This window comes from Megascapheus bottae, chromosome 9 (assembly GCF_031878675.1).
Source record: "Megascapheus bottae isolate mThoBot1 chromosome 9, mThoBot2.hap1, whole genome shotgun sequence".
NCBI classification, from domain to species: domain Eukaryota; kingdom Metazoa; phylum Chordata; class Mammalia; order Rodentia; family Geomyidae; genus Megascapheus; species Megascapheus bottae.
The window spans coordinates 5205913-5220713 of NC_143517.1; the positions used below are offsets into that span (position 1 = coordinate 5205913).

The 14801-nt window shown below is 37.9% G+C and overlaps 1 protein-coding gene across 4 annotated transcripts in view; it reads right to left on the reverse strand.

Annotated features, from left to right (window-relative positions):
- Nucleotides 1–4651: 4651 nt before the first annotated feature.
- Rb1cc1 (RB1 inducible coiled-coil 1) overlaps nt 4652–14801 on the reverse strand; it is a 90068-nt gene continuing 79918 nt past the window's right edge. For 3 of the 4 annotated variants that reach the window (XM_090338815.1, XM_090338813.1, XM_090338814.1), the window contains exons 21-24: nt 11847–11905; nt 8233–8369; nt 6282–6352; nt 4652–5600 (exon numbers count right to left, since the gene is read on the reverse strand). In XM_090338815.1, the coding sequence (XP_090194941.1) occupies nt 5523–5600; nt 6282–6352; nt 8233–8369; nt 11847–11905 (345 nt within the window). In that variant the 3' untranslated portion in view covers nt 4652–5522. The remainder of the gene's footprint in view (nt 5601–6281; nt 6353–8232; nt 8370–11846; nt 11906–14801) is intronic. The other variant, XM_090338816.1, reaches the window with a different exon arrangement.

Genomic DNA, 14801 nt, shown 5'->3' on the forward strand with positions numbered 1-14801 from the left:
AAGTGGTGCTCTGATTCAAGTGGCAGAGTGCTAGCCTTTGAGCAAAAGTGTCCAAGGACAGCACCCAAGCCCTGAGATCAAGCACCAGGACTGGCAAAAAAAAAAAAATAATATAAAAATAAAATAACTTTGGGAATACTGGGTACTATGATCCTAGCTACTCAGGAGGCTGAGATCTAAGGATCATGGTTCAAAGGAAACCCAGCCCAGTCAGGAAAGTCTCTGAGACTCTTATTTCCAGTCAACCACCAGAAAACCAGAAGTGGTGCTGTGGCTCAAAGAGGTAGAACACTAGCCTTGAGCTGAAGACCTCAGGGACAGCACCCAGGCCCAGAGTTCAAGCCCCACAATGAACTAAACAAGAAACTTTAAGAACTTGATCAAGGTAAAAAAAACAAAAAAAAACAAAAGTGCATGCTAAAAACCATACATATCTATGTCACTGTGGTTCTCAAGTGTCAAAGTGGTAGCCTTGAGAAAAAGTGTTCAAGGACAGTGCCCAGGCCCTGAGTTAAAGCCCAAGGACTGGCAAAAAAATAAATAAATTGAAAAGACATAGATGGAGAAAATTAGAATGTTAAGGTAATATTATTCTCAAGCCATACCTCTATCAAAATCCCAATGTTTTTTTTTTTTTCTAAAATGGAAAAACCCATCTTAAAATTTGCATAGAATCTGACAGGATACTTAAAAACAATCATGGAAAAGGTGACGACAGAAGACTAACATTTCCAGATTTTAAAATTCAGTAACTGGGTGTCAGTGTAATCCAGAAGGCCGAAACCTGGGATATCACAATTCAAGGCTGACCTGCAACAGAAAAGGTGGAGAGAATCTTCTCTAGAAGAATCAGTAAGAGGTAGAGCTGCAGGAGTATCTCAAGTGGGAGAGTATTAGCAGAGCAACAGGCACACCAAGTGTAAGACTCCTGAATCCAAACCTCAGTGTTAACAACAAACATTTCAAAGATTCCAGAAAGGTTTAAAATTACAGCTCTATAACCAATAGTTATTTGAAAGTTAAAAACACAGTTGAAGTAGTTATAAAGTTTGAAAATTACAAAATACAGTTCACAGATGATCAGAAACACAGTTGGCAAATTATTACTCTTGATAGGAGCAAGGGTTATATAGAACATTTAAGAACACTTCATACACGAATAAAAAGGCCTTATGAGTTAATAAAGGATATGAGACTTCTGAGAAAAATTTGACTTCAGAGATGTGAAAAAATTATTAAATCATAACAACTGAGCTAAAACAGCACTCATGGAAATTAAAACTGCAATTGCCAACATGAAAAATTCAGTAAAATATTTAAAAAGGAACAGTGAGGACACTTCCAGAAAACCCTAAGGTAGTAGTGAGGTAAAAAAAAAAATACAACTTTAAGGGCAATATACAAGGCTTATCATCTAAGATGAAAAGAAGAAATTGGCCTGACACTGGTGGCTCATGTCTGTAATTCTAGCTTCTCAGGAGACCGAGATCTCACAGAAGTCCGTGAGACTCTTCAATTAACCGCTAGAAAACAGAAAGTGGTGCTGTGACAAGTGGTAGTGTACTAGCCTTGAACTGAAGAGCTCAGGGTCCAGGATGAGTTCAAGCCCCATGAATGACCAAAAAAAGAAAAACGAAGAAAGAAATTTTGCAAACTTCATGATTCAGAACATGTGCCACTACATTGAGGGGACACGGAGTGCTTAATATTATGCCATTTTTCAGGACTAAAAAGCAGCTCCTATAAATTTCTATTCTCTACAGGTAGGGTAGAAAACATACTCTATACAAATACATAATTGGACTGGTAACAGATTTTGAAAGATATAATGGAGCAATGGCTGTGTCTATTTCATTTACTTAAGCTATGAATCAGTGGGGAAAAAAAAACCCCACCTATTTTATTTATGCTTTCTGGCAATTCCTTTTACTGATTCTTTCCTGAGAAGTTAGTTCATCATAAGCTCTTGCAACAGATGAAAGTCCATGAAACTGTAACTTTCTAACAAAAATATAAAGGAAAGGGTCCGAGAATATGAACTAGATTTGAAGAGTAATTAGATGTTTGTAGTTGAATTTATAGTTCATACAAAAAAAAAAGGTCCCCTAAGTGTACATGTGATTCATGCTTGACACAGAGAAGTTTGAAATTCTGATTCAATCAAAGCAACTGGCCAAAATGGCGCACATTTGTTATCTAGCTATGAAGGAAAGGCAAGAGTAGGTCTCAGTCCAGGTGCATGCATGGACAGGAAGTGGGAGCAGAGCAGAATAACCAGGGTAAGAGCAAGCTGGAGATAAACAGCATAGTATCTGCCTAGCAAGAAAGAGGACCCAAGTTCACAATTCCAATACTGCAAAGCTAGAGTGATATAATTTAGTGTAGCACATAACAATATTTAAAATAATTACCTTCCAGTAGTAAGTGAAGAAACCGGACATGCATTCTGTAAATTACTTTTGAAAGAATGTTTTACATCTGACATTTTATGCTAATAAAAATGTTTATTTTTGGATTAATTTTAGTATATGAAGTTCTCTTTGCCTAAAATAAATGTATATAATTCACGTCAGCTTAAGCTTACTTGGAATGAAAAGTAATTTAAATTTCATATTAAAAAGCTACCTTTGGCCAGAGTTTAGCTTAGTGGTAGAGTGCTTGCCTAGCATGCACAAAAACCCAGGTTTGATTCATCAGTACCACATACATGGAAAAAGCCAGAAGTGGTGCTGTGGTTTAAGTGGTAGAGTTCTAGCCTTGAGAAAGTCCAAGGACAGTGCTCAGGCTCTGAGCTCAAGCCCCAGGATTGGCAAAAAAGAAAAGAAAAGCTACCACTGTAATTCTACAGCTATTCAGAAGACTTAGATCTGAGGTTTGTGGTTCAAAGCCAGCTTGGGAAGAAAAGTCCGTGGGGCTCTTATCTTTAATAAATTACCTGGCAGAGCCTCTGTGGCTCAAGCGGTAGAGCAATAGCCTTAAGCACAAAGAGAGGCTTCAGGACATTGCCTAGGCCCTCAGTTCAAACCCTGTGAACAGAAAAAAAAAAAAAAAAAAAAAAAAAAAACCTAAAACAAAACCAAAAATCCAACCTTTGTCCTCACTCCCTCTTTTTCAAGACAAGTAGACAAGGTCTTCCAGGCCTACTTTAACTTCTTTAGAGGGTCCATTTTGGTCTTTTAAGTGCTGAGATAACAGGTGTGCACAGTGGTGTTTGGCTTCCTATAAAACTACATTTCTGAAACCTTTTTATAGTCAATGTGCTTAGTACGTGCCAGAAGTATTTCAAACTACCTGAAATTTTAATTCTTGGATGGGAATGTGGCCTAGTGATAGAATGCTTGCCCAGCATGCATGAAGCCTTGGGTTTGATTCCTTAGTACCACACACACTGAAAAAGCCCTAAGTGGCTCTGTCTCAAGTGGTAGAGCATTAGCTGAGAGCAAAAAGACGCTCAGGGACAGTGCCCAAGCCCTAAGTTCAAGCCACAGGACTTTACCTCAGGCCAAAAAAAAAAAAAAAATGTATCTCACTGTTTGTGTAAAAATAACCCCACTGAATAGTTCCTACCCATTATTGTTGAGACAATATACAACTCATTTAAAATTAGGACTTCCAAAACTTGCACTGCATTTCTTTTAATTACTGAAAGTTACATGTCGTTTTCTTTCAAACTAACAGAAATCACTCCAGCCTTTTTGTTAGCTTCTGAAAAATACATATGAACACTGGATGATAGAATAAAATGACAGAATAAGAGAGAAATATCACCAGATGCCGATGGCTCAGGCCTGTGATCCTAACTACTCAGGAGGTGGAGACCCGAGGATCATGGTTCAAAGCCAGCCCGGGCACAAAAGTCTGTGAGATTCTTATCCCCAGTTAACCACCACAAAACAAGAAGTGGTGCTGTGGCTCCAAGTGATAGAGATGAGAGGCAGCACCCAGGCCCAGAGTTCAGGCCCCACAACCAACAAAAAAAAAAAAGAAAAGAAATATCAGGCAACAATATCCAGAATTCAAGATCATAAAGATAGTATTAGATGGTGGATTTGATAACACATACTACAGCACACAATGATTCCACAACACAATAAGTACATATAATGTGAAGCCACCAATTAAATACAAGACAATCCACTGAACAGATTCATTTAAACCCAGTCAAATCTATTTAACAAAACCACCATATTCAAAATAATTTTCTATATTGGTATTCTTTGCATAAAGATGTCATGGAAGGATTAGAAACATATGAAATCATTTATTCTTTTATTCATTAATGTCAAATTCAGTAATCTATACACTATTATGTTTATTCCATTTTTATACTATTAGATATACATATTTAAAAAAATATTCAACTTATTTATGAAGAAATTAAATATTTTCAGAAAAATCATTGTTACTGTTCTCCAGCAACAAATCTGAAACAACTCTTCAGTGACCTCACTTAAATACCCTTGTTCAACGACAAAGTCTCTAAAGACCTATTTTACATAATGCTATCCTACATAATACTGTTTTACATGGATTATAACAACATTTTGGTAATAAACATGATTCTCTATTATGATACAAAACAACTTTTTCTCACTTTGCAGCAATCACTCAAATATATTAAAAATGTCTCCTTCTTTAAAAGGCACACACATTTACAGGTTCAAATCTTTATTGTTTTTAAAATTGTACATGTCTTTTACAATACAATATTTTGTTATTTAAATGGTTAATGTACAGTGAATATCTTTTTCTGAAACTCAACCATGAATTGCAATTTCACCAGTATCCTTATCCTAAATAGAGTCATAAAGATGTGGAAAGGTTTGAGTCCTGCATGTGAGAACATCAATGGCACAGACTCTTCCCTACAGAACCCAGTGGTATATTTGTTCAAAGTGCTTTTGAAGACTGCTGATCATTTACGGCTGATCTAAAGTCAGTCAGTCAAAAAGTTGCAGGTGTTTTTTCCCTCTCATAATACCAAAAGGGCATTTAAAGAAATGAAAGAATTTGCTTTAGCAACCTATTGAGGCAAACTTAAAATTATGATTATCACATGCAGTAACACTTCTTTAAATATTTTTTGAAGAATTTATACATTTTATAAAGAACATATTGAATGAAGAGTGCAAGTATTCTGATACTGATTTCACAAAAGGACAAATGCTGGTAATAGTTGACATTTACATCTAAAGTTCAAGCAAATGTATTTAACAGGCAATTAATATGGCTAATCATAAGCCACAATGCACAGGGTCTGCCCTTGGAGAAAATGACATAGTTTGGTCCGCATTTCTAGAGTTATCTGGGTAAAAAAACAAAACAAAGCCATTTTAATTCAGCCAAGGATTTTGATGAATTTATTGTTCCTAATATGTAGCCAGTTAAAAAGTAAGTGTTGTACACCAATGAAGTATATTATATTGATTTTATATAAAAAGATGGCCTGTTTTTGAAGTGATTAATGAGCACTGGAGGACAAATCAGAAAATGAAATAGAATGTAGTAACTTCTTCCAGATGCTATACTTTCTTATTCCATGACACAGCTTTCACTCTGTAAAACTTTGTCCCTAAAGGAACTTTAAATCTGTTTTGTGCCTAAGAGGGAGAGAAAAAAAGGACATAGTTAAACCGAAGTAAGTTCTCATCTATCAGAGATGGCTAAAAAATCACAGGATGCAAGTGAGTCAATAGAAGACATACTCCTAATTAAATTATTACTCCTACATTCAGTTATTAATACTAGCAGAAGACAGTTTATAGCTAATTGTATACTAAAGTGAGCCATCTATCACTGAATTAAGAACCCAAAAAGTATACAGTTTAGCCTTTACTAGTGTTTGACAACCTTGAGGCCCAAAATTAGTTAGAAAGGAAAAAGAGTTTTGCCAATTTCATAGCATGGACAATGATGACATTATAATCTGATCCACTTTTAAACGACCAAATATCTTGAGCCATTTTATTTCAATGAGTGTAGGGTATAAAAATAAATAAACATCAATTCTATGTTTAAATTCACTCTTGTTCCCAGTTATGGAGGGATATTTTCTGCACATGAGTTACATTACTAACTAGTAATAGTCATAAAAGAAAAAAATATTTTGGTAGTTTTCTTTATAGTTCTTGCTTATGTACCTTTATAATCTAAGGGCAAGTAAATAAAAAACACATATAAACTATTGGTTTAAACTTTTTTACTCTAATTCAAGGGAGCTAAAAGTAAGCTAACAATTTCTATTTAATCTGTAGGCTTAAATTATAGGATACAGTTTTTACCTTTTTAGCTTGACAATATTCCTTTTCCATCACTTTCCCAAGTACCCAGGGTCTTCTAGATGTACCTGAAGCTAATAAATCAAATAGTTAGTTTTCTTTATAAAGTATAGGGCTGGCAATGCAGCTTAGTGGTAGAGTGTTTGCCTGGCATGCATGAAGCCCTGAGTTCAATTCCTCAGTACCACATATACAGAAAAGGCTAGGAGTGGTGCTGTGGCTCAAGTGGTAAAGCACTAGTCTTGTGGAAAAGCAGCTCAGGGACAGTGCCCAAGCCCTGAGTTCAAGCGCTAGGACTCTTTGCAAAGTATAATTTAATAATTTAAGAAAACAGAACTGTCAGAATTAAAACACTCAAAGTTTCCATAAAAGCTTAATAATTTGTAAGAAAACCAAATTCAGTTATTTTTGAACAAATATGGGTATGTGAGTTTTTACTCATTTACTAAGTATGCTTACATCAGAAAACAGTAGTAATCTGAATATGGTGAATAATTTTTGGAATTCTAGGATAACTCAACAATGCCCCCTACTGGAAGAACTTCACATTTCTAAAAGAGGCAAAGCACTAAAGGATAGGCAGGCCACTCATACCTGCAGACAGTGCCAGGCATGGCGGTATTCAAAAACAATATATGCATTGTCTTTAATTTCACTGAAATAGCTGTATGGATTTATCTGTAAACTATGAGATATTCAGAGACAATGCAAGTAGAAAAGACTTGTCTTAGAAATGCTTTATAGTTTTTTAAACATGGTAGGTTTTGGGGTGTGTGTTTGTGTTTTGTCTGTTGTGGGGCTTGAACTCTGGGCCTGGGCACTGTCCCTTAGCTCTTCAGCTCAAGGCTACTGCCCTACCCCTTGAGCCACAGCACCACTTCCGGTTTTCTAGTGGCTAATTGGCGATAAGAGTCTCTGGATCTTTAGTGCATGGGCTGGCTTTGAACCGTGATCCTTAGCTCTCAGCCTCCTGAGTATCTAGGATCATAGGCATGAGCCACTACACTTTGGTGTGTGTGTGTGTGTGTTTGTGCGCACGCGCGTGTGTTCTAACAGTCATTTTCAAACAAGTCTAAAGAACTGGGTAGGAGAGTACTTGAACTTGCCTAGTGTATGCCAATTGTCCTGGGCTCCATCCCAACACTACACACAGAGACACACAACATTTAAAAGAGCGGGGGAGCCGGGCGCAGTGGCAGTAATTCTAACTACTTTGGAGGCTGAGATCTGAGGATCATGGTTCAAAGCCAGTCTGGGCTCATCTCCAATTTACCACCAAAAAACGGGAAGTGGGTCTGAGGCTCAAGGGGTAGGGCGCTAGCCTTGATCTGAAGAGCTCAGGGACAGTGCCCAGACTCAGAGTTCAAGCTCTACAACTGACAAAAAAAAGGCGAGATGAGTAGAACAGAGTTGAATGGGGGCGAAATCAAGTTTATTGACCTTTATTTTGTTCTGTTTTTTTTTTTTTTAAGAAAATTAAGATACCAATGTATTTTCCCTAGTTACATAAGACCACTACACTGAACACGATAAAGTCACTACCAAAAGCCTTAATAGAGCACTTATGATGTGAGTCTAGTCCAAGAATGGGTACTCAATAAGATAGAAACACTGGATAATATATGGGACAGAACAGACAGCTTGGGGGGTGCAGGGGGAGTGGCAAACAAAAATGGTTAATTTCGTCATAAATAAATGAGGATTAGCATCAATTTGAATATTATTACTATAACTTCTATTATTAATATAAAGAATGTCTGGGCCCTCAAATATTCTGAGAAATCCATCAACACAGTTAATTTTGAATTGTCAATGAAACTCAAGAAAACCTAGATGTGGATTTTAAAAAGAACAGTTTAAGCAGAGCTATGTAATGACTTCATTTTCATGTAATTATGAAGGTTAGAATTTCTCTATTCCATGTTAATATTTTAGTTCTGGATTTGACACTTACCTCCCTCACCTGGTTTGAGATCGAGAGCAGGCAGAGACTCTGAATGCAGAAAATACAAAGTAGGGCTAACAGTAAACAACACATAATTGTCATGGCGCTCGTCTAGGATAATGAGCACCAAATCTCCCACCTGAAAACTAAGTAAAGGAAAACAATGTTATTGACCTAGAGTTACTATCAATCACCCTGTCCTGAAACAAGTATACCCAACCAACCGCCTGTTTCTCTGGACTTATGTGTCTTCTGGATTGAACTGACATGGGTCAATACTGTCTGTACTGAATATGTGCGTGGACTTTTTTGCTCTTATTCTAAAAATAGCATGAAAAAATTACAAAATATTTGCATTTTACATTATATGTAATCTACAGATAATTAAAAGTATTGGGAGTATGTGAGTATGTATGGATTTTGCTAGTTGCATGTGGTCCTGGAAACAATTTCCAAGGATACCAATGGACAACTGTACTCCATAAAGCTTGGCAATATTTGACTTGACATTTACACACAGTCTTTTTATTCTCTGCCCAACTTCTAAATCGTCATATGCGTGTCTTCGGAACATAAAGGCAGGTCTTCACTGGCCTGAAACTATGAATGTATTATTAATTATCAGTTCTGAGGCTTGAATTCAAGTCCTGGGTATTGTCCCTGAGCTCTGTTTTGCTCAAGGCTAGCCTTCTACCACGTGAGTTACAATTCTGCTTCCAGATTTTTTTGGTGCTTAATTTTTGCTGAAGATGGCTTCAGTTCTCTAAACCATGATCCTCAAGATTTCAGCCTCCTAAGTAGCTAGGTTCACAAGCCTGAGTTATTTATTTAAAGAAAAAAAAGTTGCTTAGATGGGTGTGAAAAAAATACTTATTTCAACCTCTCTCAGATGTTTTTTTACCTAATCTTTTATATGAGGAAACAAATTCAGAGAGATCTAATTAGTAGCCACAGTATTTGTCAAAGAACTAGATCCTGTCACTAAATTTTCCAATTGTTAAATACTTCCTTTTAAAGAAAAAACAACAACAACAAAAAAACTAGGGCCCAGGAGTTTGGCCTATTGGTATAGTGCTTACTTAGCATGCATGAAGTCCTGGGTTCAATTCCTCGGTACCACATACATAGAAAAAAAAAGGCAGAAGTGGTATGCTGTGGCTCAAGTGGTAGAGCTCTAGCCTTGAGAAAGCCCTGAGCCCAAGCCCAAGACTGACAAAACAAAACAAAACAAAAAAACCAAACCAAAACAACAAAACAACAAAAAACCCTGAACTATATGTATACTTACACCTAGACATATCGAGGAGACCACTGTCCTTTGTGTTGAAGGAGCTGAAAAAGCCAGGCACCACTGGCTTACCTCTGTAATTCTAGCTGCTTAGGAGGCTGGGATCTGAGGATAGTGATTTGAAGCTAGCTTGGGTAGAAATGTTTGTGAGACTCCTGTTTCCAATTAACTGCCCATAATGTCAGAAGTGGAGCTGTGATTCAAGTGGTAGACTAGCTAGCCTTCTGAGCTACAACTGCCTAGTTGCTCAAATGGTGACTTCCTCTTCTGTTGTTCAAAACACCAATAGGTCTTGGAAAAACATGTATTTCCCTTTGACCTGCTAGGCAGGCATTCTACTACCTGTGTTATATACACCTTCAGCCCTTTTTGCTTTATTTATTTTTGTATAAGGTCTCCCACTTTTGCCTAGGGTCAGTCTCCAGGTGTCGTTCTCCTACCTACCCTCACATGCACAGTGAGGATAACAGACTACACTACCATGACTGATGTCTTCATTGTACTTGACCCATAATCCTCCATCTCCCAAAGCAGCTAGGATTATAGATGGAAGTCACTATACCCAACTTGAATATCAAATTTCCTTTTTTTTTTTTTTGGTTGGTTCTTGGGCTTGAACTCAGGGCCTGGATGCTGTTTGTGCTTTTTTGCCCAAGGCTACTACCTGGGCATTGTCCCCAGCTCTTCAGCTCAAGGCTACCACCCTACCCTTGAGCCAAGCCCCTCTTCCCATTTTCTAGAAGTTAATTGGAGATAAGAGTCTCAGGTCCTTTTGTGCCTGGGCTGGCTTCGAACCTTGATCCTCAGATCTCAGCCTCCTAAGTAGCTAGGATTACAGGTGTGAGCCATCACAGCAGGCCCACTTTTGGTTTTCTGTGCTTCTGGAAGCAGAATCTTACAGACTTTCCAACCCAGTCTGGCTTTGAACTGCAATCCTCAGATCTCAGCATCCTGAGTAGCCAGGATTATAAGCACTAGCCTGGATTCATATTTCTTCTTTTTTCTTTTTTTGTCACTTGGTCATGGGACTTGAACTCTGAGCCTGGTTGTTGTCCCTGAGCTCCTTAGCTCAAGGCTACTGTCCTACCCCTTGAGCCACAGCACCACTTCCAAGTTTTCTGGTGATAAGACTCTCTCAGACTTTTTAGTGCTCAGGCTGGCTTTGAACTTCGATCTTCAGCCTCCTGACTAGCTAGGATTATAGGTATGAGCCATCATGCCTGGCCAGATTTCCTATTTTTAAGGATCTTTTAACTAATCTCTCACATAAATCATCAATTAGCTAGGGAGGTTTTAAAGGACAGTGGTCTTTTATTAATTATTTGGTAATTCTACAAATATTTGCTGCCATACTATGCATTAAATATTGTTTTGGCTAAATACCTTTTGTGTTTGGTGAAACCAAAAAGGTGGAAATGACAATCTCTTGTTTTGCTTTTTTTTTTGCCAGTCCTGGGCTTGAGCTCAGGGCCTGAGCACTGTCCTTGGACTTTCTCAAGGCTCTGCCACTTGAGCCTCAGCACCACTTGTGGCTTTTTTTCTATGTATGTGGTACCAAGGAATCGAACCCGGGTCTTCATGCATGCTAGGCAAGCACTTTAACTACTAGGCCAAACTCCCGGCCAAGGAAATGACAATCTCTAAGAAAATTATTTTAGGGTTTATCTCTCTGTAATCTTCAGAAAGCCATAAATGAATTACCCACTGTTTTGCCATGTGGCTGGAAAAGACAAAATACAAAATACCGCTCTTTCAAATCACTTAGAGAAGATAAAACTAATGAAATGTTTAAGGCCAGAATCAAAGATATCTGGCAAGGAAAATTTAGTCAAAAACCGACTGAAACGAAGAGATCTTAGAAACATTCAGTTCAGTAAATTTTTGCTTGGTCTTGGTTCTGGTCCTGTCAAACCCCAGGCCCTGAAGTTCAAGCCCCAAGACTGGCCAAAAGAAAAAATATTCCCTTGATAAATTCCCAAGCTTATTATGAACCTGTATGTTTTCAACAAACTAAAAAGTTAAAATAAGGGAACACCATCTTAAAATCAAAACTCTAACATAAAATGGACAAAGAAGAGAAATAGGAATTTAAGAGGTGACATTAGCTAAAATCTTAGGTAGAACCCAAAACACTTGAAGCATATTTGCATGAAAATACGCAATATGACAAAGCTAAAGCAAGGATTTGGAATGTAAGCCTAATGATTCTAAGATAATAATTTAGAATGACCTTGTTTTCCAATATACTTTTACTACCACTGAGTACAAAGCATTCAGGTGCCTGAACAATTTGAACTGAACACATTTACCCACAAAATAAAAGTGAGATACTTACTCTCTAATAGCTATCTTTTCAGAGTGCCTTGAAGATACTGAAGACATGCTCTGAGACATCTATGACAAAAAAAACACTGTATGAATCTTACACATTAACAAAAATGATCACATATTTACATTACAAAAAAAGATGAAGGGCCGGGAGTTTGGCCTAGTGGTTAAAGTGCTTGCCTAGCATGCATGAAGACCCGGGTTTGATTCCTTGGTACCACATATATAGAAAAAGCCGGAAGTGGTGCTGAGGCTCAAGTGGTAGAGCTCTAGCCTTGAGAAAGTCCAAGGACAGTGCTCAGACCCTGAGCTCAAGCCCAGGACTGGCAAAAAAAAAAAAAAAAAAAAAAGATGAAATAGCACTTGTGCAATCCCACTCCTGGGCATTTACCCAAGTACCCAGAAACAAGGCCAGCCTAAACCTACATGCACAACCATGTGCACTGCAACATTATTCACCATAGCTAAGACATGGAACCAACCCAGATGTCCCTCAGTACATTCTATGCTGCCATCAGAAAAAAATGACATTGCCCCAATGGAAAGACTTAGAAAAAAAATCACATTAAGTGAAGTAAGCCAGACATAAAGAAACATCGGCTCCATGGTTTCCCTCATTTGTAACAATTACTACACATCTAGGATTCTCCTAATAGAGGATCATAATAGCTCAAAAGCTATGTACATATGGCCATATGGGATGAGGCTAAGCAAAATGAACTCAAAGATATGAAACAAGAGGTTTATCTTTGTGACTGTTGTTCTTAATGTATTATGTAAAGCTGTTTCTTTTCTTTTCCCCTTAAGGTTCATCTCATGTTGTTACTGTATCAGAATTTGGTGTATTGTTTACTCATTTATTTATTTGAAAAAGGGAAGGTAAGGGAAAAACAAGATGAGTGAGAGGAGGTAGGGGCAGGGAAAGTAAGAAAACACATGGGATGGGGAACAGTGTTCAAGAAGTAATGTACCCACTACCTAATGAATGTAAGTGTAATCCCTTCTGTACATCACCCCAACAATAAAAAATTTAAAAAAGAAAGCAATAGCGCTGGGTGGCAAATGCCTGAAATCTAAGGCGACTCAGCAGGATTGTGGTTCAAAGTCAAATGGATCAGGAAAGTCCATGAGACTTTTAACTCCAATCAACTACTTCCTCCCTTCTTCTTGCTCTCTTTCCTCTTCCCCACCTCTTTTTGGGGGAAGAGAAGACTGGAGCCATGTCTATATAGTTCAAGCAGGCCTTGAATTCATGGTTATCTTAGCTAGCTCGAGTGATGGTAGTATAGCGATGTTGTTATAAATATGCTTTACAAGAACCACAGAGCAAGAGGAGGGCTGCTCCCTTATTTAACCAAATGCAGCAGGTTCTATCCCTCTCTTCAGGTTTATTGAGCTCAGGTTCATATTCTGCTTACAACTGGTTTGTTAAAATAAGGTAACTTTTAACAAGATTAACAATAGACCAGAACACTGGAACCCTCAGCTATTTCTTGAATGATCTGATGTATGTCTTAATTCCATTCTGAAAAGAAACCAGCTTAAAACTTTTTTTTTTCTTTTTGGCCAGTCCTGGGCTTGGGTTCCAGCTCAGGGACTGAGCATTGTGTTTGGGTATTCTCAAGGCTAGAGCTCTACCACTAGAGCCACAGCACCACTTCTTGCTTTTTTCGATGTATGTGGTACCAAGGAATTGAACATTCAAGGCAAGCACTCTACCACTAATTCAAACTCTAGGCCCAAGAAAAAAACTTTTATTTATTTTTCTGCCAGTTCTGGGCATGAGCTCAGGGCCTGAGCACTGTCCTTGGACTTCCTCAAGGTTAGAGCTCTACCAATTGAGCCTCAGCACCACTTCCAGCTTTTTTACTATATATGTGGTACCAAGGAATCGAACCTGGGTCTTCGTGCATGCTAGGCAAGCACTCTACCACTAGGCCAAACTCCCGGCCCCCAAGACAAAACTTTTATTTAAAAAAATCCTTCCTTATCCCAAAGCAGTTCCTTTTTTTCCTAAACAAGAGACAAACCACCAGGCCAAAGCACTAAGTTTTAAGAAGCACATTTTGATATGAGACAGTTTTTTTTTTTCACAATGTACCAACACACCAGGATATAAGCATCCATTTCAGCCATATTCAACTTGACTCAGATTATTTAAAACCTTACCTTTTTTAAAAAAACAATATAATTACTATAGGGCCTAGCATGCACAAAGACCTGGGTTCGATTCCTTGGTACCACATACTTAGAAAAAGCCAAAAGTGGTGCTGAGGCTCAAGTGGTAGAGTTCTAGCCTTGAGAAAAATCCAAGGACAGTGCTCAGGCCCTGAGCTTAAGCCCAGGACTGGCACAAAAAACCTCAAAAAACAAAAAACAATATAATTACTATAAATGAGTGCTTGGATCTGGAGATAAAAATTTGAATATGCATGCAAATCTGCATCAAGTGTCTTCACATCTGAAGGCCCTTCCGCATGTTTGTGTGTCTCTCTATCTTATCCATAAATGAGGAAATATCAATGGTATACAAGTTATTGTTCTCTAAATACATCTGGCTACTGCTAGCTCACTCTGTAATCCTAGCTGCTTACAAAGCTGAGATCTGAAGATCAAGTTTGAAAGCAACCCAGACATAAAGTCTGTCAGACTCTATTGTGAACTAAAACCCAAAAAGAAGCATAAGTATGGCTGAAGTAATAGAGCACCTCTGAGTGAAAAAGCTAAGGGGATATCACCCAGGGCCTGAATTCAAGCTTCAGGATTGGCACAAAAGGAGGGGAAATGGGGGGAGAGAAAGAAAAAATACGCCAATAAAATCCCTGCTAAAGAGAACATGGACTGTTTTTGGATTAACTAAATAAATTAAGAGGTTGGCATGCCTGGAATAGGCAGATTATTTTCAAAGTCTTTTTGAAAATTTAACAGTGGATGGTTCAATCACTACAGAATATGTGATTAG